At 46.0% G+C, this 22,546-nt stretch overlaps 1 protein-coding gene across 1 annotated transcript in view; it reads right to left on the reverse strand.

Annotated features, from left to right (window-relative positions):
• The window catches only part of Tep1 (telomerase associated protein 1), a 54,388-nt gene that overhangs the window by 18,561 nt on the left and 13,281 nt on the right, over nt 1–22,546 (reverse strand). The window contains exons 10-33 of the mRNA XM_090320193.1: nt 20,877–20,986; nt 20,022–20,112; nt 19,610–19,796; nt 18,341–18,509; nt 17,202–17,360; nt 15,752–15,829; nt 15,106–15,236; nt 14,539–14,598; nt 10,866–11,024; nt 7,741–7,917; nt 6,808–6,928; nt 5,715–5,839; nt 5,212–5,325; nt 5,008–5,125; nt 4,675–4,869; nt 4,385–4,560; nt 4,149–4,305; nt 3,827–4,006; nt 3,020–3,112; nt 1,738–1,870; nt 1,431–1,581; nt 1,071–1,204; nt 829–917; nt 137–251 (exon numbers count right to left, since the gene is read on the reverse strand). Coding sequence (XP_090176319.1) covers nt 137–251; nt 829–917; nt 1,071–1,204; nt 1,431–1,581; nt 1,738–1,870; nt 3,020–3,112; nt 3,827–4,006; nt 4,149–4,305; nt 4,385–4,560; nt 4,675–4,869; nt 5,008–5,125; nt 5,212–5,325; nt 5,715–5,839; nt 6,808–6,928; nt 7,741–7,917; nt 10,866–11,024; nt 14,539–14,598; nt 15,106–15,236; nt 15,752–15,829; nt 17,202–17,360; nt 18,341–18,509; nt 19,610–19,796; nt 20,022–20,112; nt 20,877–20,986 — 3,222 coding nt within the window. The remainder of the gene's footprint in view (nt 1–136; nt 252–828; nt 918–1,070; nt 1,205–1,430; nt 1,582–1,737; nt 1,871–3,019; nt 3,113–3,826; nt 4,007–4,148; nt 4,306–4,384; nt 4,561–4,674; nt 4,870–5,007; nt 5,126–5,211; nt 5,326–5,714; nt 5,840–6,807; nt 6,929–7,740; nt 7,918–10,865; nt 11,025–14,538; nt 14,599–15,105; nt 15,237–15,751; nt 15,830–17,201; nt 17,361–18,340; nt 18,510–19,609; nt 19,797–20,021; nt 20,113–20,876; nt 20,987–22,546) is intronic.

Genomic DNA, 22,546 nt, shown 5'->3' on the forward strand with positions numbered 1-22,546 from the left:
TTAAGGTGTGAGCCATCAGTATCTAATGTCATTTTCCACCTGAAGTGAAATTCACATGCTTTTCCATCACTGTTGCCCTGAGTAGGATCCTCAAGAGTTCCACATCTTAGAGAAGAAGGCTGATGACTCATCTCACCATAAAGTGCGTGGGCCTCCAAGAGTTGAGAGACAAAACCCAATTCCAGATGTGCAGCCATGACATGGATACTGGTAAGGAACTTTGCCAGAAGGTCATGGCTCCCACTCCAGAGCTGGAAAGGTCAGAGTACAGTCATTAGGTGATGGGGCTATAGCCCGGGGACAGAGTGCTTGCACAAGGGCCTGGGTTTCATCCCCAGTACCTCGGAGTGGGAGGGAGGGGGAAGTCTCTAGACTCATTAAGGAATGGAAGGGACTGACCTGCCTTCTTTCAAGTCCTATATGGCTAGTACCTAGGCCCTGGAGGTGGGGCAAAAAGAGCCTTAAAAAGGAAATCAGAGAAACTGAAAGGAAAATGGTAGGGGGAGTTGGTGAGGAAGGTAATGGTACTGGTAAAGGAGAAAGAAGGCCTAAGAATCACCAGAGAAGTTGTTTGGGAAAAGGTGCTGGTAGTTCACACCTATAATCCTAATTACTCAGAAGGCTGAGATCTGAGGATTGCAGTCTGAAGCCAGCCAGGGAAGTAAAGTCTGTGAGACTCTTATCTACAGTCAAATAGCAAAAATCCAGAAGTACAGGTATGACTCAAGTTGTAAAGCCCTGAGTTCAAGTTCCAGGATCGGTTAAAAAAAAAAAAAAAAGAGGGAGCAGAGAGAGGGGAAGGAAGGTCTATGGGATCTAGAGACTGACCAGGTGGTAAGGCAGGTCTGCCAGAGCCTCAGGAGGGCAACTTTGGAAAGTGCCTGAAGCATCAGGATCACACATCTTCCAGAGCTGAGCTACAAGCAGACATTAAGAAAGGGTCATCCCTGCAGCAGCCCAGATCACAGCTGTTATCTACCCACCGGCATCGTAGGTGAGGTGAACAGCAGAGGGGGAGTAAGTGTGGATGGTTCAGGCCTCCAGTCCAGGCTGACCTGGGCTGCAATCACCTGCAATGAGGATGTGTGCTGTGCTCTCCAGACCTGGTCTCTTCCCATAGCGACGCTTAACTGCTGTCTTCAGGGGACCATCTGGGAGGCAGAGGCGGGCACCAGGACGCTCCAGAGGGCCTTCCCCTAGCAAACTGTCCTCAAGAGAGAGGAGGAAAAGAACGGGGAAGGGGTGGGGGAGAGGGTAAGAGGGAGAGGGCGAGGGGGGTGGGAAGAAGACCAGAGTCTGTCAGTGGCATGCTGGCATTCACATGGCAGTAACTCAGCAAGCAATCCAGTCAAGTGATGGGAGACAGATGGTGGGGCTAGACAAAAGAAGAGCTAGAAAAAGCACCACATGGGGTTCTGAAGCTGCTGTACCTGCGCAGACTCTGGATGAGGTAGGTGAAAGGAGCCATGGGATAAGGATCCGCATTGTTACCAGCAGTCACTGCCTCTTCCCAGTTCTTAGTCCCCTTAGGTAGAATCTTCCATGCACTCAGCACTGCGTGCAGCTGGTCTACAGTCACACCTGAAAACCCCAGTTCTTGGAGGCCCAAACTAAACCACCCAGTGCCATCCACATGCCACCTGGTCCCTCCTTGCCCTTCAGAAGGGCTGAGATTCCACCTGATCAAAGGTCATCCAACCTGAGCCCTCAGCCACCCATCCTTTTCCAATCACTGACCACTACGTGTGACCTCCAGGGTGGCGAAGGCTTGGGGAAGAACATTATCACCATGCTCTTCTTCCAAGGTGTTCAGGATGTACTGAAGCAGCAGGGGGACCGTGGCTGGCAGGGCCCGCAATCTCTCAGATACCTGGAAGAAGGAGGCCAGGCTTCAGCAGCAGGTAGAATGAGCAGCAGGAAGAACAAGGATGAATAATAAAAACAGTAGGGTTGCAAATATGACTTAGTGGTAAGTGCTTGCCTAGCATTCATGAAGCCCTGGGTTCGAGTCCTCAGTACCATATACGCAGAAAAAGCTGAAGTGGCACTGTCCTCAAGTGGTAGAATGCTAGCCTTGAGCACAGAGAGGCTCAGGGACAGAGCCCAGGCCTTGAGTTCAAGACACAGTACTAGCAACATAAAAATGAGAAGAATAAAGTAAAGTGCGGGGAGTTTGGCCTAGTGGTAGAGCGCTTTCCTAGCATGCACGAAGACCCAGGTTGGATTCCTCGGTGCCACATACATAGAAAAAGCTGGAAGTAGTGCTGTGGCTCAAGTGGTAGAGTTCTAGCCTTGAGAAAAACCCAAGGACAGGTCTCAGGCCCTGAGTTCAAGCCCCAGGACTGGCAGAAAAAAAAAAAAGAATAAAGTAAAGGAAAACAGATAGAGCCAGGTACTAGCGGCTCATACCTAAAATCCTAGCTACTCAGAAGTCTGAAGATCAAGGTTCAAAAGCTAGCTAAGGTAGAAAAGTCCATAAGACTTTTTTTTTTCAGTCATGAGGCCTTAACTCTGGGCCTGGGCACTGTCCCTGAGCTCTTCAGATCAAGGCTAGCACTCTACTACTTTAAGCCTTAGCGCCACTTCTGGTTTTCTGGTAGTTTATTGAAGATAAGAGTTTTATGGACTTTTGTGCCCAGGATGGCTTTGAATTACAATCCTAAAATCTCAGCCTCGTGAGTAGCTAGGATTATAGGAGTGAGCCACTGGCTCCTGGCTCATGAAACTCTTATCTCCAATTAATCATCAAAAAAATCATAAGTGAAGCTATGGCTCAAGTGGTAGGACACATCCTTGATGGAAAAAAAAAAAAACAGCATTAGGCCTGCCTCAGCACTAGTTGGTGGGCAGCAGGGAGGGCACTGGTGGGAAAAATATACTGGCTGTAATGAGGTAAGGATGAGGGGGAAAGGGGAAGCACTGATGGCAAACAATGAGAGAAGAGGTGAGCTAAGAACTCTAGGACACTGGATAGAGAACCAGAGTGTGTTAGGACTGGAGAGGATGAGGATTAACTAACCTGTTCATAGAGGGTGAAGAGCCTCAGGTGATCGGTGACCAGGTGCAGGTAGAGTGGCAGAGCTGAGCCCTGCTTCACCAGCAGCAGTCGCATCTGATGAGAATGGAAGGATTCAGGGTAGAACCAGGAAGGCTGCCACGGCCTGCCGCCCCCCCTCCCCCTCGCTCGAAGCTCATTAAAGGCAGCTCCTAATCTCAGACACAGGCCCAAGCATCAGCTCCGGATACAATTACCACGCCCATTTCCCATGCAGTTTCCTGTCAGGGAAACCTCTAGGATTAAGTCTATCCCACTGCAGTCAGTTTCCCTGGTCCCTTTACACTGACAAGCCCTGAGAGGCCATCTATCACAGGAAAATAGCTGGATGATTTTCTAAGGAATAACAGTTATTAACAAATACCCTTGGTTTTTGTAGTTGTTTGTTGTTAAGGTGGAGGAGTTAATGGGGGCTCGAACTCTGGACCTGGGTGCTATCCCTAAACATTTTCATTCTCCCACCTTGAGCACTTCCCCTACTTCCAGCCTTTTGCTGGTTAACTGGAGACAGAAGTCTCACAGACTTTTCTGACTGAGATGGCTTTGAACTTCAAGCTTCAGATCTCCAGCCTCCTGAGTAGCTAGGATTACTAGCTTAGGATTGATTACCCTTGGTTCTTGAGAGAATAAAGATTTCCACACAGGATGGCTGGCAATCTCAGCACCTATGTCCTCACCCCTCCAAGATTCACTCCAACATACCCACCAGCTCATCACCTACAGACCCTCCAGCTCATCATCTACAAACCCACCAGCTCATCAAGGTCCAACCTGGTTGTTAAAAGGTGACTCCTCCAGCCGCTTCCCATACAGTGCTAGCTCTTCTCTCACCAGCTGGGCCCGGACAGATGGAGCCACCGGTCCCAGGGCCACTACATGAGCCCCTTGGCTCTGCTCAAGAGTCTCTCCTAGGACTGAGTCAGCTGACACACTCAGCACCAGATGTACCCACTACCATATTTGAACAAAGGGCCAGGGGTAGGGGAAAAAAACAAAAAAACAGAAAACAATATTAAAGAAGCTCTTCTCCTCTTTATGGCATCCTTCCTTCTCTCCAACCTGCCTTCCATCCCCATTTCCCTAAACCACTCACCCGAGGAAGGGACTTCGGGATCCAGTCTGAGATTAGCTGCCCATTCTGATCCACCAGTCTGTCTGCCCCATCGATAAGAAGGACCAGGGACTGGCCAGGCTGTAAGACCTGAGCAGAGTTGGGCAGGAGCCTCTCGTGCAGCTCCCACAGCAAGCCCCTGTGTGTGTGGAGGGGAGGTCAGGGTCAGTGGGAGAAGGTGCTGGAGCAACGAGTCTGGCTCATTGTGAGATACACACCGGTAAGTGCTGGGAAGGGCAGTGGGCTCTTGCAACTTTCTATGCAGATGGGAACAGAGGCGTCTGAGCAGACTGACAGCAAGACTCTGATCAGGTCGAGCTGTTGCAAAGTGAAAAAAGACCAAGGGAGCCACCTTGGCCTGACGAGCAGCCTGCAGGGCTGACACAAGGGAGGCCTGCAGGGATAGGAACAAAACCACCGTCCTGATTTATGACACGCACAAGATCCCAGTTGCAGCTCCACAGCTCAGACAGCCCTCCCCACCTGCCAAGGCCCCTGAGATACATACCAAGAAGGCAGTCTTGCCTTGGCCTGCCTTTCCAGTCACCAGGCTCAGCCTCCCGTGGGGTAGCAACAGCTGTTGTACTGTGTCCTGAAGAAGGCGTGGTCGGGCAGGACTCAGTGGGTTCTTCAGCTGTTGGAAGGTGGCCTGGATGGAGTCTTCATCTGGGATGGACGCTTGCTGCTCGAGCTGGGTTCTGGGCTGAGAGAACACATGACACTCATTATCCATGCATCTAGGTTCCCAAGGCCCCTTCCTTACAGAGCCTTCCCTGATTCTACTTCCACCCAGGACTCCTGACCACTTCCTGCTCCTCTGGGCACTAGCGTTTCTGCTCACCTGTACATAGAGCTTCTGGATCAAGTTCCACACATCATGAAGAACCAACTGTCCAAACTCCTCTAGTCCCCCAACATAGGGCCGGCCAGCTGCCACGCCGCCCCATTCACAGGAGTATCTGTGGACAGAGCGAGCTCAGAGGCAGCAGGCCTGTCTCCCCTCCCCAAAGCTCCACCCAGGTACTCCCTACTTCCTCTCGCTCACCTGCGACAGGTAATGTCGTCTTGTCTTCTCAGGTAGCTCTTCAGTTTCGAGATCCGATGTGCAGCCTCTTCAGACTCAGAAATAAAGTCAGATCTCCAGTCGTCTGGCACAGAGCTGACCACCAAAGACAGCCAAGAGTGAGCCAAACCAGGCCAGTCTTCCACCACCCCCGTGAGGCGTGGTTATGATTCCCTGCAGCCCCACAAGGGGGCTCTCCTCTCTTCAGCTCCAAGGCAACTGCTACTGAGGCTTGAACTCAAGGCCTCTAGCTCTTTGGCTTTTTTATTCTTCTCTCAAAGCTGGCCCTCTACTACTTCAGCCACACCTCCACTTCCAGCTTTTTGCTGGTTAATTGGAGGGTCTTATAGACTTAACCTCCTGAGTAGCTAGGATTATAGGCATGAGCATTTTCTTTCTTTCGGTTAACCATTCCTAGATTCTGCATACGGATAGAGAAGATTCAGCCTGTTTGGCCTTCTGGCCCTGTTGGCAACAGAAAGTACCTCAGGAAACTGGGATCCCGAAAGTAGATGAGAGCTGGGGCAGATGGCTGCCGACCCGGGTCTCGATTCAGGAACTGCATTACCTCCATCTCAGTCACAGAGCGCCCTGGAGGATATTGCTGGCTCTATAGGGAGAGGGTAGAGGCAGGCACCCTAGGTCATGCAAAAGCGCCAGAGTTCATCTCAGTAATATTCCTCCCTCCAGACACAAGTGGATGGCTAACATTTATTGAATGCTTGAAATGATACATACCTCCCTCTATGTAACTATATAACTATATATGTGTTCACTGTATATATGTATGCACACACACATACATCTATATATGACAAACAACAAAAAATATTGTTTTGTCTTTTGACTATTTGTTTTGTGGTACTGGAATTGAACCTGGAACCTCAGCCATGCTAGGTAGGTACTCTACCACTGTCCTACATCCCAGACCTTTTTATTTTAAGATGGGCTCAACAAGGTCTCCCAGACTAGCCTCAAACTTCCAATTCTCCTGTCTCAGCCTTCTGAGAAACTGGGATTGATGTGTACCACCATAACAGCTATGTAGATTTTAACATTCATAATAGCCCTGCAATGTAGACAAAGTTGCTCCCGTTCCATGTGTGGAAGTTGAGAACAGGTGCAATTAAGCTCCAAAAAGCTAAGGAGACACAAATGCCCCCAAAGAGAGCTGGAAACCATATCTGTTTAATGGTGAAGCCTGAAGGGCGCAGTTCTCATACCTGTATCCTTCTGCCAAAGGCAGAGGTTTTCTTCTTCTTTTTTTTTTTTTTTTTTTTTTGTCAGTCCTGGGCTTGAACTCAGGGCCTGAGCACTATCTTTTGGGCTTTTTCAAGGCTAGAACTCTACCACTTGAGCTACAGCACCACTTTTGTATGTGATACCAAGGAATCAAACCGGGGTTTTCACACATGCTAGGCACACACTCTACCACTAGGCCAAACTCCTAGCCCAGAGGTACATCCTGTTCTGCCTATGTTTTACATCATGTCTCAAGGTACTGCCTGTGCATAGTCTTTGAGTTTGACTGCCTGGGCTTTCCCCTAGCCCCTTTTCTTCCCAGCCCCTCTGCCTTACCCAGTGGAAGTGAGGATGGTCAGGAAGGTTATAATTAGGTGGCACGTAACCATAGCGGGAGCCCAGAATCCCCACGAACAGCTGTGAGTTCTCCACCTCCCCAAGGCACACTTCCAGTTGTCTACAGACAAAGTTGGGAGACATGGAGGAGACCATAAGGTAGTACAGGGGATACAGATACAGGAGAAAAAGAATTCTCACTCACACCAAGCAGACTGAAGGCAGCCTGCTTTTGTTTGAATATATATATTTTTTTTTTAATTATTTTTTTGTCAGTTGTGGGATTTGACCTCTGAGCTTTTCAGCTCCACAACGCCACAGCGCCATTCCAGTTTTCTGGTGGTTAACTGGAGATAAGAGTCTCACAGGTTTTAGTGCCCAGGCTGGCTTTGAACCGTGATCCTCAGATCTCAGCCTCCTGAGTAGAACCACCATGCCCAGCTGACTTCATATTTTGAATTCAGGACCTACACACTGTCTCTAAGGTTTTTTTGTTCAAGTCTGGTGCTCTACCTCCTGAGCCACAGCTCTAATTCCATTTGGGTTTTTTTTTGGTTGGTCGTGGAGCTTGAACTCAGAGCCTGATCCCTGTCTCTGAGTCTCTTTTGTACTCAAGGCTAGCACTCTACCACTTTTGCCACAGTTCTACTTCCAGTTTTTGAGTGGTTAACTGGAAAGAAGAGTCTCACAGGGACTTTTCTGCTGGGCTAGCTTCAAATGCAGTCCTCAGATCTCAGCCTCCTGAGTAGTTAGGATTACAAGTATGATCCACCAGCGTCTGGTTAATTCCATATTTTTTTTTGCTGGTTAATTGGAGATAAGAGTCTCCTGAACTTTTTCTGCCCAGGCTGGCATCTTTATGCACAACTCAGCCTACCTCAGTTCCTACACTGAGGGCCCTCATTCCATCCCTGTTCCGCTTAGCGGCCATACCTGTTTCTACGGGTCTCCTCCTCTGTGATGCCCCAGCGCAGGTCGATGGCATGAAGGCTGATACGGTGCGGGGCTACTCGGGCCTGAAGGGCTGGTAGCACAGATCTCAGCAGCAGGTCCCGCTCTCCATGCATGTCCCGGAAAGTGGAAGAAATGAAAATCCGGACGCTGTGCCATCTAGGGATAAATAGAAAATTCGACTCTGTCTAGGGATTCATGTGAGTACAGTCCACTCAAATCAATCAGCCATTACAAGGAACATTTCTCAGCACGGGGCCCTACCCCAGAACCAGACCATAAGAACAGCATCCTCTTGGGTGGCTAACACCTGTAACCCTAGCTACTCAGGAGGCTAAGATCTGAGGATCTTTGAAGCCAACCCAGGCAGGTCCATGAGACTCTTTTTCTCCAATAAACAACTCATTTAAAAAGCCCAGAAGTGGCACTATGGCTCAAGCAGTAGAGTGCTAGCCTTGAGCAAAAGAAGCTCAGGGACAGCACCCAAGACCTGAGTTCAAGCCTTAGGATAGACAAAATAAATGAATAAATAAATAAAGGCATCCCTATAGACCTCTAAGAAAATCACTACAATCTCAGCTGCAAACCCTGCAATTTAAGCCTCCTTTTGCCATTTAATTTGTTTTCTTATGACCATACTAAGATTTGAACTCAGGGCCTAGAAACTGTCCCTCAAGTTTTTTCATTCAAGGCTAGCATTCCACCACTTGAACCACAGATCCACTTCTGGCTTTTTTCTCTTTTTAAAAAATTATTTTATTGTTATTATAAATGTGATATACAGAGGATTCAAGGCTACATAAATCAAGTAAATAATACTTTTCTTTTGGGAAAATGTCACCCCTTCCCTTACTTATTTTTGCCTTTTTGCTGGTTAATTGGAGATAGAAGTTTCTCAGATTCTTCTGCCTGCACTATTGTTGAACCATGATCCGCAGATTTAAGCCTCCTTTTTGTTTTTTGGGGTTTTTTTGGTCAGTTGTGGGGCTTGAACTAGGGCTTGCGCACTATCCCTGAGCTCTTTTGCCTAAGGCCAGTGCTCTACCACTTTGAGACCCAACATCACTTCTTTTTTGTTTTGTTTTGGTTTGGGGTTTTTTTTGCCAGTCGTGGGCCATGAACTCAGGGCCTGGGCACTATCCTTGGCCTTTCTCAAGGTTAGAGCTCTACCACTTGAACCACAGCACCATTTCTGGCTTTTTTCTATGTATGTAGTACTGAGGAATCAAACCTGGTCTTTATGCATGCTAGGCAAGCACTCTACCACTAGGCCAAACTCCCAACATCACTTCTGGTTTTCATGGATTTTCCTGATCTTCAGATCTCAGCCTCCTGAGTTGCTAGATTTACAGGCATGAGCTACTGGAGCCTGGCATGATCTCAGGGCCACTTGAATAGCTAGGATTATAGGCATGAGCTAGAGGCACCTAGCTAGCCATTTCTTTTGCACCCCTGGTTGATCAGCTAATCATTATTCTGACTTCCGACCTACTCAGTACAACATTGTGAGGTAAATACCATCACCCTTATTTTACCCAACAAGAAAGTACATCTTGCTGGGCTCCAGTGGCTCACAGCTGTAATCTTAGCTATTCAAGAGGCTGAGACTTAAAGATCAAGGTTCAAAGTCAGGATTACAGGTGTGCAATCCTAGGATTACAGGCAGGAGCCGCTGGCTCATGCAAGAGGACTTTTTTAAGGCAAGAGAAGTAACACATGATATTTTCTCTGTCAAGTTAGACTGACTAAACAAAATAAAACAAGAAAACAGGCTCCTACCATTAATCCCAGCTACTCAAGAGGATAAGATCTGAGAATCACAGTTCAAAGCTAACTCGGGCAGGAAAATCTACAAGACTGTTATCTCCAATTAAGCACCAGTAAGCAAGAAGAGGAGTTGTGGTTCAGTTGGAAGAATGCCAACCTTGAGTAAAAAGCTAAGTAAGCTGGGTGCCAGTGATTCATTCCTGTAATCCTAGCTACTCAAGAGGCTGAGATCTGAGGATTGTGGTCCAAAGTCAGCCCCAGCACAACAGTATATGAGACTCGTATCTCCAATTAACTACCAGAAAGCCAGAAGTGAGTTCTGTAGTTCAAAGTGGTAGATTGCTACCCTTGAGCTGGACAGCTCAGGGACAGGGACAGCGCCCAGGTCCAGAGTTCAAGCTCCACAACTGACGACAACAAAAATGCCAGGATTTTGGCCTAGTGGTAGAGTCCTTACCTACCATGCACGAAGACCCGGGTTCGATTCCTCGGTACCACATATGTAGCAAAAAGCCAGAAGTGGTGCTGTGGCTCAAGTGGTAGAGCCCTAGCCTTTAGAAAATCCAGGGACAGTGCTCAGTCCCTGAGCCCAAGCCCAGGACTGGCAAAAAAAAAAAAGAAAAAGAAATATATTTTTGGGCCGGGAGTTTGGCCTAGTGGTAGAGTGCTTGCCTAGCATGCATGAAGACCGAGGTTCGATTCCTTGGTATCACATACTTAGAAAAGGCCAGAGGTGGTGCTGAGGCTCAAGTGGTAGAGTTCTAGCCTTGAGAAAGTCCAAGGACAGTGCTCAGGCCCTGAGCTCAAGCCAGGACTGGCAAAAAAAAAAAAAAAAAAAAAAAAAAAGCTAAGAGCTCATGGCCCTGAGTTCCAACTCTAGTATTGGCACACACACAAAAATTAGGCAACTATAAGACTATGGGCATGGCTCAAACAAGATCATGCTTAGCAAGTAAAAGGCCCCTAGTTCAAAACTCACACCAAAGAAAGAAAGAAAGAGAGAGAGAGAGGGGAAGAAGGGATGGGGGAAAGGAGAGAGGGAGGGAAAGAAGAGAGAAAGAAAGGAAATTAACTAGCCTAATGTTTGAGCTACTATTGACAAAACCAATATGAAAAAGCCAGAGCAGCTTTATGGTCCAGGCACCTGCAGTTCTACCTGCACTACGACCTCCTTCCTTTTCTTAGTAGGGTAAGAAGCAGGTTCATGATTTGCTAATCCCTGGCATTAGAGGAGGCCTTTCCTTAGGAAGGAAACAATTTGCCATCTTGATAACTTTAGCTACAATTTCACTAGGACTGAAGCCCTCCCCATTCACCAAGGCACAGAAAACTGGACTGACCTATGCTGGGAAATAGGAGCCATAGGGCTTGGGGTATCCTCTTCCAGTGGCCGGAGAGTCAGGACCTGTGTCTTTCCTGGAGGTGGTGGAATCTTGAATATTCTATCCATTTGATCCACATGTTCCAGAAGATGAGAGGCCCCATGCTCTGTAATGAACCTAACAGAAACAAACTCGAAAGACTCAGGAAGATCTCACAAGAAAAACAGAGTCAAGATATGGCCAGGTTCTCTCATATGTGGTAGCGAGATCTAAAATACTTAGGACATGATCAATTTACAGGACTCTAGGCATTCACACACAGGTGAGGACCAAAGGAGGACATCTGCAGGGAGCACAAAGGCTCCATGCCTATGTGCCTCCCATCATATAGAATAATACTTCTTCAAATGGACCAGGGAAAAGGAAACAAGAGGGGTTTTTTCTTTGTTGTTTTATTTTCTTTTTGTCTTATTCATTTACCTGTGTTTGAGATGGTATGGTGGAGGGGACACAGAAATGGAGGGACAAAAGGTAAACAAATGTAGTTGTGATACTCATTAGACTCTGTTGAAAAGGACCTATACAACTTGTGCGTGAAGACAGAGGGAAAAGCTGGGAGAGAGTGAGGGAAGTGGGGGTGGGGAGCATTGCGCAAAAAAGAAATGTGCTCAGGAGTGTGGCCCAGTGGTAGAGTGCTTGCCTAGCATGCACAAAAACCAGGGTTCGATTCCTCCTATCACATACATAGAAAAAGCCGGAAGTGGTGCTGTGGCTCAAGTGGTAGAGCTCTAGCCTTGAGAAAGCCCAAGGGCAGCGCCCAGGCCCTGAGTTCAAGCCCAAGGGACTGGCAAAAAAAAAAAAAAAAAAAAAAAAAGCCAGACGTGGTGGCTCATGCCTGTAATCCTAGCTACTTTGGAAGCTGAGATCTGAGGATCAGGGTTCAAAGCCAGTCTGGGAACTAGAGTCCATGAGACTCCAATTAACCATTAGAAAACTGGAAATGGCACTGTGGCTCAAGGGGTAGGGTGCTAGCCTTGAGGGGAAGAGCTTAAGGACTGCACCTAGGCCCAGAGTTCAAGCCCAACAACTGACAAAAAAAAAAAAAGAAAGAGAGAGAGAGAAACGTGCTCACTCCCTCACTTGTGTAACTGTAACCCATTTGTATATCATTTTTACAATAACAAAAAAAATTGAGATATGGCCAGTTGAGAACATTAGTCAACTAGACCTCCTTACAAAGATGACTATAAAAATAAAGGAGAAAGGGAGGGAGGGATGATATTTGTCAAAAAGAAATGTACTCATTTTATGACTTATATAACTATAACTCCTTTATATATCACCTTTATGATAACAAGAAAAAAATTAAAGATAGCCAGCCAGGCATGGTGGCTCATTCCTGTAATCCTAGCTACTCAAGAGGCTGAGATCTGTGGATCGTGGTTCAAAGCCAGCCCGGGCACAAAAGGACCTGAGGCTCTTATCTCCAATTAATCACTAGAAAATGAGAAGTGGGGCTGTGGCTCAAGGCTAGGGCAGTAGCCTTAAGCTGAAGAGCTCAGAGACAGCACCCAGGCCCAGAGTTCAAGCCCCATGACCTGACCCACAAAAGAAAAAGAAAAAGAAAAAGAAAAAAGATTAAGTTAAAAGAAGTAAAGCCTGGTGCTGGTGGCTCATGCCTATAATCCTAGCTACTCAGAAGGCTGAGATCTTAGAATTGAGGTTCAAAGCCAGCCCAAGCAGGACAATTCATGTAACTCATCTTCAAATCAGAAAACCAGAAGTGGAGCTGTGGCTCAAAGTAGTAGAGCTCTAGCCTTGGGTACAAAAGCTCAGGTACAGAACTCAGGCCCTGAGTTCAAGCCCTATAACCATCCCCACTCCACCCCACCAAAGAAAAAGACAGATGAAAATGAGACTACAGAAGTGCAAAAGTGAATGAAAAGAGAAGAAACCAGCCCCAGCCCCTCCTCCACCCCACCAGAAGATTTCTATTGACCCAGGGAAAACTGAGCTAAGCTTAGCTCCACACCAAGCACAGAAGCTCCCTGGAGAAGAGGTTGTGTGTTTGAGGCTTCCAAACAGGATTTAAGGAAATGAGTGACCACCAAAGGAAAAGATGGAGGGGGAAAAAGGCAATAAGTGAAAAGGCTAAGGTGGAGAGAGAAATAATATAAAAAGGTTTCTGTAATTAGGAGAAACAGATGGGGCTTTCTCTGGACCAAAATTTGGAGAGAAGGCACAGTAGCACAACCAATTTTTGAATAATTTCCTTAAAACAGTGCAATCTCAAGGTTGGGAGTTTGGCCTAGTGGTAGAGTGCTTACCTAGCATGCACAAAGACCCGGGTTCTAATCCTTAGTACAACATACATAGAAAAAGCCAGAAGTGGGGTTGTGGCTCAAGTGGTAGAGCTCTAGCCTTGAGAAAGCCCAAGGACAGTGCTCAGATCCTGAGTTCAAGCCCAGAACTGGCAATAATAATAATAACAACAATGTAATCTCTCCTCTCTCTTTCTTAGTGAATTTAATACAAATTTGGCTGGCTACAAAGATGGCTGGAGCTGATGCAGCCCCTTGACCCAACAAGCACAAGCCATTGAGGATGGTAGAGTGGTGACATAGCAAGTGCTTTGGTCTCGGAAACTCTATGCTGCTGCTGGTCTGGAGAGCCATGAAAGAGAAATAAAGTGTCTTGTTTTTTCTCTTTCTCTCTCTTCATATCTCTCTCTCTCTCTCTCTCTCTCTCTCTCTCTCTACCTCTCTCTCTCTCTCTCTCTCTTCATCTCTCTCTCTCTCTCTCTCTCTCTCAGGAGCCAGGAGTGTGGCCTGATGGTAGTTTGCTTGCCGAGCATACACAAAGCCCTGGATTCGATTCCCAGGAACCACCTACACAGAAAAAGCCGGAAGTGGTGCTGTGGCTCAAGTAGCAAGAGTGCTAGCCTTGAGCAAAAAGTGTCCAAGGACAGCACTCAGGCCTTGAGTTCAAGCCCCAGGACTGGCAAAAAAAACAACAAAAAGTGAGTCCTTTTTTTTCCATGTCTTGCATAAGGAGCAAGAAATGTTTCTCCCTCTTTTCCATTTCTTCCTATTTTAAACCTATGACAGTATAATTAATCCTTTCTTTTTCATTTAATACTTTTTTGTTGTTTTTACTAAGGTGCTGTTACCATTTTCTAAGTCAGGTGATGAGTACATTTCTTCATGACAAGGGCACCCATTCCTTTGCATTTCTCCCATTCTCCCCTCTTGTCCCTGCTCACAACTCACATAGTTCATTTTCTGGTGTCTATTACATATGACTGCATTTCCTCTCTCTACTTCTGCCCCATTTGCTCCCTCTCAAAAGACAAAAAAAGGGAATGACAACAAAGAAAGCCAAAACACCATCACAACCAACAACCAAAAGCTTCGTGTTTCCATTTCCTGAAATTCATTTCGATAAGAAGTGTTTTAAATATTCAGAGGAGTTATGCCTTTGTGTCCCTCCTCTAAAAGTATCCTCCTTCAGTGTCAGTGTGTGTGAATGTTTAGAGTCCTGGATAATTGACCATGCACTGTTGAATTTTAGATCTAGCTTCTGCATATGAGAGAAAAAAAACATAAAAACTGAATGAAATTGAAGGCACAAATAATCTCTTTAAAAATTCTAACAAAACTAGACCCCCCGCCCATGTCCATTTTCTACTCACTTCAGTATTCCATCAGTACAGCCTGAGAGTGTCACATCTTTGGGATTCAAACTTGGTAACCTGGCAAAGCAGGAAGCAATCACTAAGCATTAGAAACAACGCCTGAGATAGATATACTGGCTCATGCCTACAGCCAAGCACTTAGGAGGCAGAGGCAGGAGAACTTGCAGTTCCAGGACTGCCCAAGACATATAGTATTTGTTTCAGAACAAACAAACAGCTGGATGCTGGGGGCTTACACTATAATCTTAGCTACTCAGAAGGCTGAGATCTGCAGATAGAGGCTTGAAGTCAGCCCTGGCAGACAAATCCAGGAAACTCCTATCTCTGATTAACCACACACACACACACACACACACACACACACACACACACACACACACACACTATGCTAGGGTGATCCTTCACAAAAAGATACACAGACTTTAGAGAAATCTCTAGAATCTAAAATGCAAGTAAGAAGGCATAGACAGGAGGTGCCAGACAAGTGAGAACTTTGGCAGGAGGCAAGGAGGAAGATGGGGTAACAATCTCCTGACACTGGGCAGGGAGTTCAAGCATCCTTACATGTACTCTGCATTCCTTAGGACGACACCGACAAAGAGACATTTGGAATTCACATGCTGCCAAATCATTTGTTTGGCTGCATTGATAATTGTATCATTCATCATTTGGCCAAAGAGGATAACCCTGTCTACCTGTAAGATGAAAGATTGGGGCATTAGGAGAATATATAGAATGACAGAAGTTACTAAATTCTGACCTGGGGGTTACACCAAGTAGAGGTTGAGGTTGAGATAGTAGTAAATAGTTCACAATAGTAGTACATATTTATAATAGTAAATCCTCTAAATTTATTATTCTCAATAATCATTCTACATATTAACATTATCTGTTCTTGAATTAACTTACAACTCTATCATTACTATAGAAATACAATATAATATGCTACTAAGTCTTTCTTCCCAACTAGGTTCACTGCTTTAATATTGGCAGTTTAAAGTCAGCTTTCTTTATACTATGGAAATTGGCAAAAGCTATTAACCAAGTCATATTTTTCCATTTTTCATTAAACACTTCTCAGCAAACCACTGAGTCAGAGACTCCAGCCAGAAGAGAGCTGATCTGGAGATTGTACATAGTGTGAAAGATCAGACTTGAGGGGTCAAAACATAAGATACTATCAGTTGTACAGGAACCAAGTAATACTCACAGAGACCCTTCGGACAGCCAGAGACAGCAGGTAGTTCCCAAAAGTATACAGAGGACACTCATCATTTTCCTCCAACTCCTGAAAGACACTCTAGTCATATGGTTGTACATGAGGCGAGTAATGTTTCTGGTTTGCATACAGTTCAAGTGTGTCCCTCAAGGGTTACTAAATTAGAATCTGACCCCCCCCACACACACAATGTGATATATTAAGAGGGCAGATACTCGAGCTGGGTAGTGGTGGCTCACATCTCTAATCTACTCAGAAGGTTGAGATCTGAGGATCACTGTTTAAAGACCGCCCAGGCAAAAAAGTCCATGAGACTTTTTTTTTTTTTGGCCAGTCCTGGGGCTTGAACTCAGGGCCTGAGCACTGTCCTTGGACATTTTTTGCCTAAGGCTAGCACTCTGCCACTTGAGCTGCAGTGCCACTTCCAGCTTTTTCTGAGTATGTACTAGGGAATCGAACCCAGGGCTTCATGCATGCTAGGTGAGCACTCTACCACTAGGCTATGCTCCTGGCCCCCATGAGATTCTTTAATCTCCATTTAACCAGTAAAAAAGCCAGAAGAGGAGCTGTGGCTCAAGTGGTAGAGAATAGGCCTTGAGCAAAAAAGGAAGAGTGCTCTGGCCCTAAGTTCCAGCACTCAAGACAAAAAAGGGAGAGTGGTGGTTAGTGGTGTCTTCAGATCATCACACAAGCTACCTCTGCCGGACCTTACAGTAATTCAAATGAGACTCTTAAGTTCTTATAAGAATGAATTGTAAAAGCCAGAGCCTGACTCATGAATCACACTCTCAATTCCTATTTCAAATGGTCTCTTCCCTCTTCCTCCCACATGTCACAAGTCCTCACCAGACCTATGCTGATGGCAACCTCCAGAGCTGGAGTAAATTCTGCCTCCAGTAAGTTCTCTCTCTAGTTTCTTACTGTAGCATTTGAATACAGACTACTATAATCAAAAAAGAAGTACTAGCTGGGTGTCAGGGGCTCACACCTATAATCCTAGCTACTCAAGAGACTGAGATATGAAGATCTTAGTTCAAAGCCAGCCTAGGCATGAAAATCCATAAGACTCTTTATCTCCAATTAACCACCAGAAAACCAGAAGTGGTGCTGTGGCTCAGAGTAGTAGAGGACTAGCCTTGAGCTGAAGAGCTCAGGGATCAGGCCTCAGTCCAGAGTTTCAAGTCCTACAACTGACAAAAAAGAAAAGAAACATTAATCTTACTAGAAAAATCTTCAGAGCTGTATGCTTGTCTTTTTGAGATCAGGTCTCTTCTATAATGCCTCAAGCTAGCCTCAAGCTGACAATTTTCTTACCTCAGTCTCCTGAGTGCTGGGATTATAGGCTTGTACCATCAGGCCTAACTCTCTCTGTCTTTCCTATTTCGACTATTCTCTTCCTTGTGTCCCTTCGTGGTTGTGGATGGTAGGGTGAGTGACCAACCTGGACTTGGGCCTGGAGCTTGCCGGCAGTCTTCAGAATACCTTCGTCAGCCTTCAGTTCAGCAGTCTTCAGAGTTCCTCGCCCACACAACAAGAGCTCACACTGCTCTGCCCGTGCCATCATCATTGCCATCAGCAGCAGTCCGTAATTCAGCTGGGGCTGGTAGGGCACATGGGAGGGTGAAAGAAAGCTCCTTTATTTCATAATCTACCCCTGCCCCTTCCCTGCAGCTCTGGAGGGCCCAATACCTCTGCTGCTTTGGGAAAATGGAAAAAGGCCAAGTCTCCAGCTAGGAGGGGTTAGCTTCACAGCCCTTAAGAAGCATTGACAGTAGGTGAGGCAAAGCTAGAATCCCTTCCCAAATTCAATACTAGGATGGAGAAGTAGAAAGGTGAAAGTGAGATCTATTTTAGGGGACTGAAATGTAGTGTATCAAGTACTAGCCAAATGTGAAATGTTAGTGTTACCATCCCTAAAGAGAATTATGACCAAAGCCTACAGAACCAAGAACTGGTGGTTGGAAGCAAATTCATGTTATTTAGCTCAGTCTGTGTGGATCCCTGGGAAAACCAGATCTGGCTAGGCAAGAAGATGGTGAATTTGGGCCAGGTGTGTGGCTTATTGGTACAGTGCTTGCCTGGCATGCACAGAGCCATGGGTTTGATTCCTCGGTGATACATACACAGAAAAAGCTGGAAGTGGCACTGTGACTCAGTGGCAGAGCACTAGCCTTGAGAAAGCCAAAGGACAGTGCCCAGACCCTGAGTTCAAGCCCCATAACTAACAAACAGGACAAAACAAAACAGTAAAAAATATGAATGCATGATCAATCTGGGTTACATAGTAGGTTTCTGGCCAATCTGGGCTATCAATGCCAGAATTCTATCAATGACCTTAGAAAATGCTATTTATTTATTTATTTAGTGCCTGAGTGCTATCCCTGAGCTATGGCCTACCACTTGAGCCACATTTTCACTTGTGGCATTTTTTGGTAGTTAGAGATAATAAGAGGTCTATAGCCTACCCAAGCTGACTTTGAACTGTGATCCTCAGCTCTTAGTTTCTGAATATCTAGAATTTCAAACATGAGCCACCTTCACCTGGCTTATTTTTTGTTTTGTTTTAGTTCATTTTTTTACCCCTTGTCTATTGCTCTTGGGACATATTCGATCTGCACCAGAATTTGTCAGGTAAACCAGGAGAGTGCGGCCTGGCAGCGGCGGGAGGTTGTGTTTCACAGAGAGGTTCACAGCTGTTTCCAGGGCTTGGCGGTACCTATCCAGCATTTCCACATCAACACAACACTGTCTGCAAGGAAAGACATAGATAGGCATAAGTTCAGGCCCTTGTCTGCCGGCCACCTTGAGGCAAGTGGGAGGACAAGATCCTGTCACCACATAAATATTCAGATTTCTTCCTCCATTGCTTTAGCACTGTCCTTGGGCTTTCTCAAAGCTAGAGCTCTACCACTTTAGCCACAGTACCACTTCCAGCTTTTTTCTGTGTATGTGGTACCGAGGAATGAAACCCGGGACTTCATGCATGCTAGGCAAGCACTCTACCACTAGGCCAAACTCCCGGCCCCCCACGAAGGAAATTCTTGAAAATAAAATTGCTAAATCTAAATAGGTTTAAGTCCTTAGAGCTCATGCCAATCAATAAGAAACAGAAACAACCCTGGAACAGACAATTCCAGAACTTGAGACATTTTCTGGGGTCCTTGAACCTGGCTTCCACAACAATTTGCTGATGTATAAAGGAAGATTAAAATAAGAGATGAAACAACCAATTGCAATGCATAGACTTGATTTAAAAGAAAAAAATGATGAGCCAGGCGCGGTGGCTCACACCTGTAATCCTCACTATTCAGGAGGCTGAGATGTGAGTATTGGGGTTCAAAGCCAACCCAGACACTAAAGTCCTTGAGACTCTTACCTCCAATTAACCACCAGAAAACAAAGTGGGCAGCACCCAGGCCCAGAGTTCAAGACCCATGACTGACAAAAAAACAAAAACAAAACTGACTCCTAGCTCTGTTCACTGAGTGCTGGTGACTATTGCTGGGACAGTGCCAAGACCTGGAGCTTAAGCCCCAGACCTGGAGCTTAAGCCCCAGAACTGGCAAAAAGAAGAAAAAGGGAAAAAAAAAGAGAAAAGATGGTTTTGCTGTGCAGGAGATGCTGATAAGACCAAGCATATCTATCCTGGGATAAGTACAGGCACAGAAAAACTAAGCCCCTCCCCCGCCAACAAATGTCCTATACTCACTTGTGGCTTCCACATCTCTCTTTCTCTCTCTCTCTCTCTCTCTCTCTCTCTCTCTCTCTCTCTCTCTCTCACACACACACACACACACACACACACACACACACTCACACACACACACACACACACACACACACTCTTACCTGGCCTTGTGTATTTTCAGCTTCTCCCACTTCAGCTGCTGATAGATCACAGGTATCATCATAGCTGCCCGAAGCTGCTGACGACTGAGGTTGCGAAGGTGTTGTGGGTTAACAGGCCTCTTGATAGTTTTTGAGATTCTATTCATTATCCGCTTCATCAGTTTCATATTGGAGGGAAAAGGCAAGGCTGTGCGATGACGGGTAAAAACATCAGAGTCAGACAGCCTCTTGTTCTTCATCTTATCCTGCCCACTAATATGCCCTGATCCCCAGGTCTGGCAAGTGTCTGACCTCTGCTTATCACACACCCCAAGTCTACAAGATAAGGAGCTGAGAATACCAGAGGGCCTGTCTCCTTTAGACATGAAAGCCATGCAGACACTGGAAGAAGGAAGCTAATACTAATTAATACCTTTATTCTGGACTTGAGTCTCAAGGTTATCAATGGAATCGTGGGCATTCAGGAATCTGAATGGAAACTGGCGACTATGAATCACAGACTTCTGAAAAGCAAGGAAGGGACCATGAGCAGAGGACAAGGAAGGAGAGGAGTGCTGAGGAGGCCATGACAATGAAGCAACCACTTCATTCCTACCAACCAATTGTGAAGTGGACAGGAAGGTGAGGAAAGGGAAACAGTTACAGATACATGGAAAAGTTACCATTTTTGCATACAAGAGGTAAAAGATGAAGTAAAAGAAGGGCTCCCCCTTATTTTAGACCATGTTCCCTCTGGTCAGTTAAATCATAAAAAGGATTCCTGCTGGGCGCTGGTGGCTCTTGCCCTTAATCCTAGGTATTGAAGAGGCTGTATCTGAGGATCACGATTTGAAGCCGGCCTGGTCATATCCCAGAGACACTTATCTCCAATTAACCAGCAAAAAGCCAGAAGTAGAGCTGTAGCTCACGTGGTAGAATGCCAGCCTTCAGCAAAAGCTAACCAACTGTTCTAGGTCCTGCATTCAAGGCCCAGATTTGGAACAAAAAAGACGGCGGGGGAGGGGATTCTTTCTGGTAGTAATTGAGCTCAGAAATTAAAAATGAAAATTCTTAAATGCTACTGTGAATCTCAAAGGACTGGCTGAAACCTCAGACAAACCTTCCTTTGCATTTTCATAGCACATCTGTTACAGCACACAGTGAAACAGGCTGGTGCTCCTGGCATTTCTTGGGTACTCAGGAAAGCCTGGCCGCCACTATGGCAGCAGCAGTACTTTCATACTCGGCCTGTAAGTACAGCCACATGCAGCCCACCCCTCACACGTACCGAGTGCTGGAGTCTCTGCAGGACAAGGTCATGGTGGCGGCTACTGATGCCAACCCGCAGCAGGTTGCACAGGTTTCTAAGCATGGCCATGAAGGGAAGCTTCCCATTGTCTGTGGTGGGGGGGGGGGGGGGCAGGCAGAGATTAGAAGAAAGCAAGTGAGGGGCCAGGAGTGTGGCCTAGTGGTAGAGTGCATGAAGCCCAGGGTTCTATTCCTTGGTACCACATACACAGGAAAAAGCCAAAAATGGTGCTGCTGTGACTCAAGGGTAGAGCTCTAGCCTTGAGAAAACCCACAGACAGTGTCCAGGCCCTGAGTTCAAATCCCAGAATTGGCAAAGAAAGAAAGAATGAAAGAAAGAAAGAAGGAAGGAAGGAAGGAAGGAAGGAAGGAAGGAAGAAAAGAAAGAAAGAAAGAAAGAAAGAAAGAAAGAAAGAAAGAAAGAAAGAAAGAAAGGAAGGAAGGAAGGAAGGAAGAAAGGAAGAAAGAAAAAATAAATGAGGGGCCGGGAGTTTGGCCTAGTGGTTAAAGTGCTTGCCTAGCATGCATGAAGACCCGGGTTCAATTCCTCGGCACCACATACATAGAAAAAAGCCAGAAGTGGTGCTGAGGCTCAAGTGGTAGAGCTCTAGCCTTGAGAAAGTCCAAGGACAGTGCTTAGGCCCTGAGCTCAAGCCCAGGACTGATAAAAAAAAATGTTTAAAAAAAAAAAAAGAAAAAAATAAATGAACACCGAGAGAGAAGTCAAAGATCAGAGCAAGAATTCAGATTCCAACTGGAAAGTTCCAGATTGGGGGAATGGAAGACTATATATAATCTGTTCTATTTTTTATTATTTTTATTTTTTGACAGTCCCAGGGCTTGAACTCAGGGTATAAGCACTGTTCTTGGGCCTTCTTAAGACTAGAGCTCTACCACTTAAGCCACAGCACCACGTCCATCTTTTTTCTATGTATGTGGTACCGAGGAATCGAACCCAGGTCTTTGAGCATGCTAGGCAAGCACTCTATTACTAGGCCAAACTCCTGGCCACAATTTATTCTATTTTTTAAAAATGTATTGTCTGCAACCGGAACTCAGACTCATTACCTGATGCTACTTCTGCTCACTGACTGATGCACTACCATTTAAGCCATGCACCCAACTTACTTTTTATTTCTACTCTGAGACCAGGATTTGAATTATTGATCTGACACTTTTTGTTCACTGGCTGACATGCTACCACCTGAGCCACACTGCCAATCCCCACTCAAAATAGTTTAAAGAAGCTAGGCCCAGGGTTCAAGCCTGGTATCCTAGCTATTCAGGATGTTAAGCTGTAGGATCGAGACTCAAAATCAGCCTGAGCAGGAAAGCCTGTGAAACTCTTACCTCCAACTAACCACCAAAAAGCCAGAAGTGGAGCTGTGGCTTAAGCAGTAAAGTACTAGCCTTGAGCAAAAATAAAAGCTCAGGGACAGTGTCCAGGACCTGAGTTCAAGCCCCAGGACTGGCAAAAAAAAAAAGAGAGCTGGGCACTGATGGCTCACACTTGAAATCCTAGTTACTCAGGAGGCTGAGACCTGAGGATTATGAAACAAAGCCAACTAGGAAGAAAAGTCCATGAGACTCTTCTCTTCAAGTAATCACCAGAAAACCAAAAGTGGAGCTGTGGATCAAAGTAGTAGAGTG

The sequence above is a fragment of the Megascapheus bottae genome, chromosome 2 (assembly GCF_031878675.1).
Source record: "Megascapheus bottae isolate mThoBot1 chromosome 2, mThoBot2.hap1, whole genome shotgun sequence".
Taxonomy (NCBI): Eukaryota; Metazoa; Chordata; class Mammalia; order Rodentia; family Geomyidae; genus Megascapheus; species Megascapheus bottae.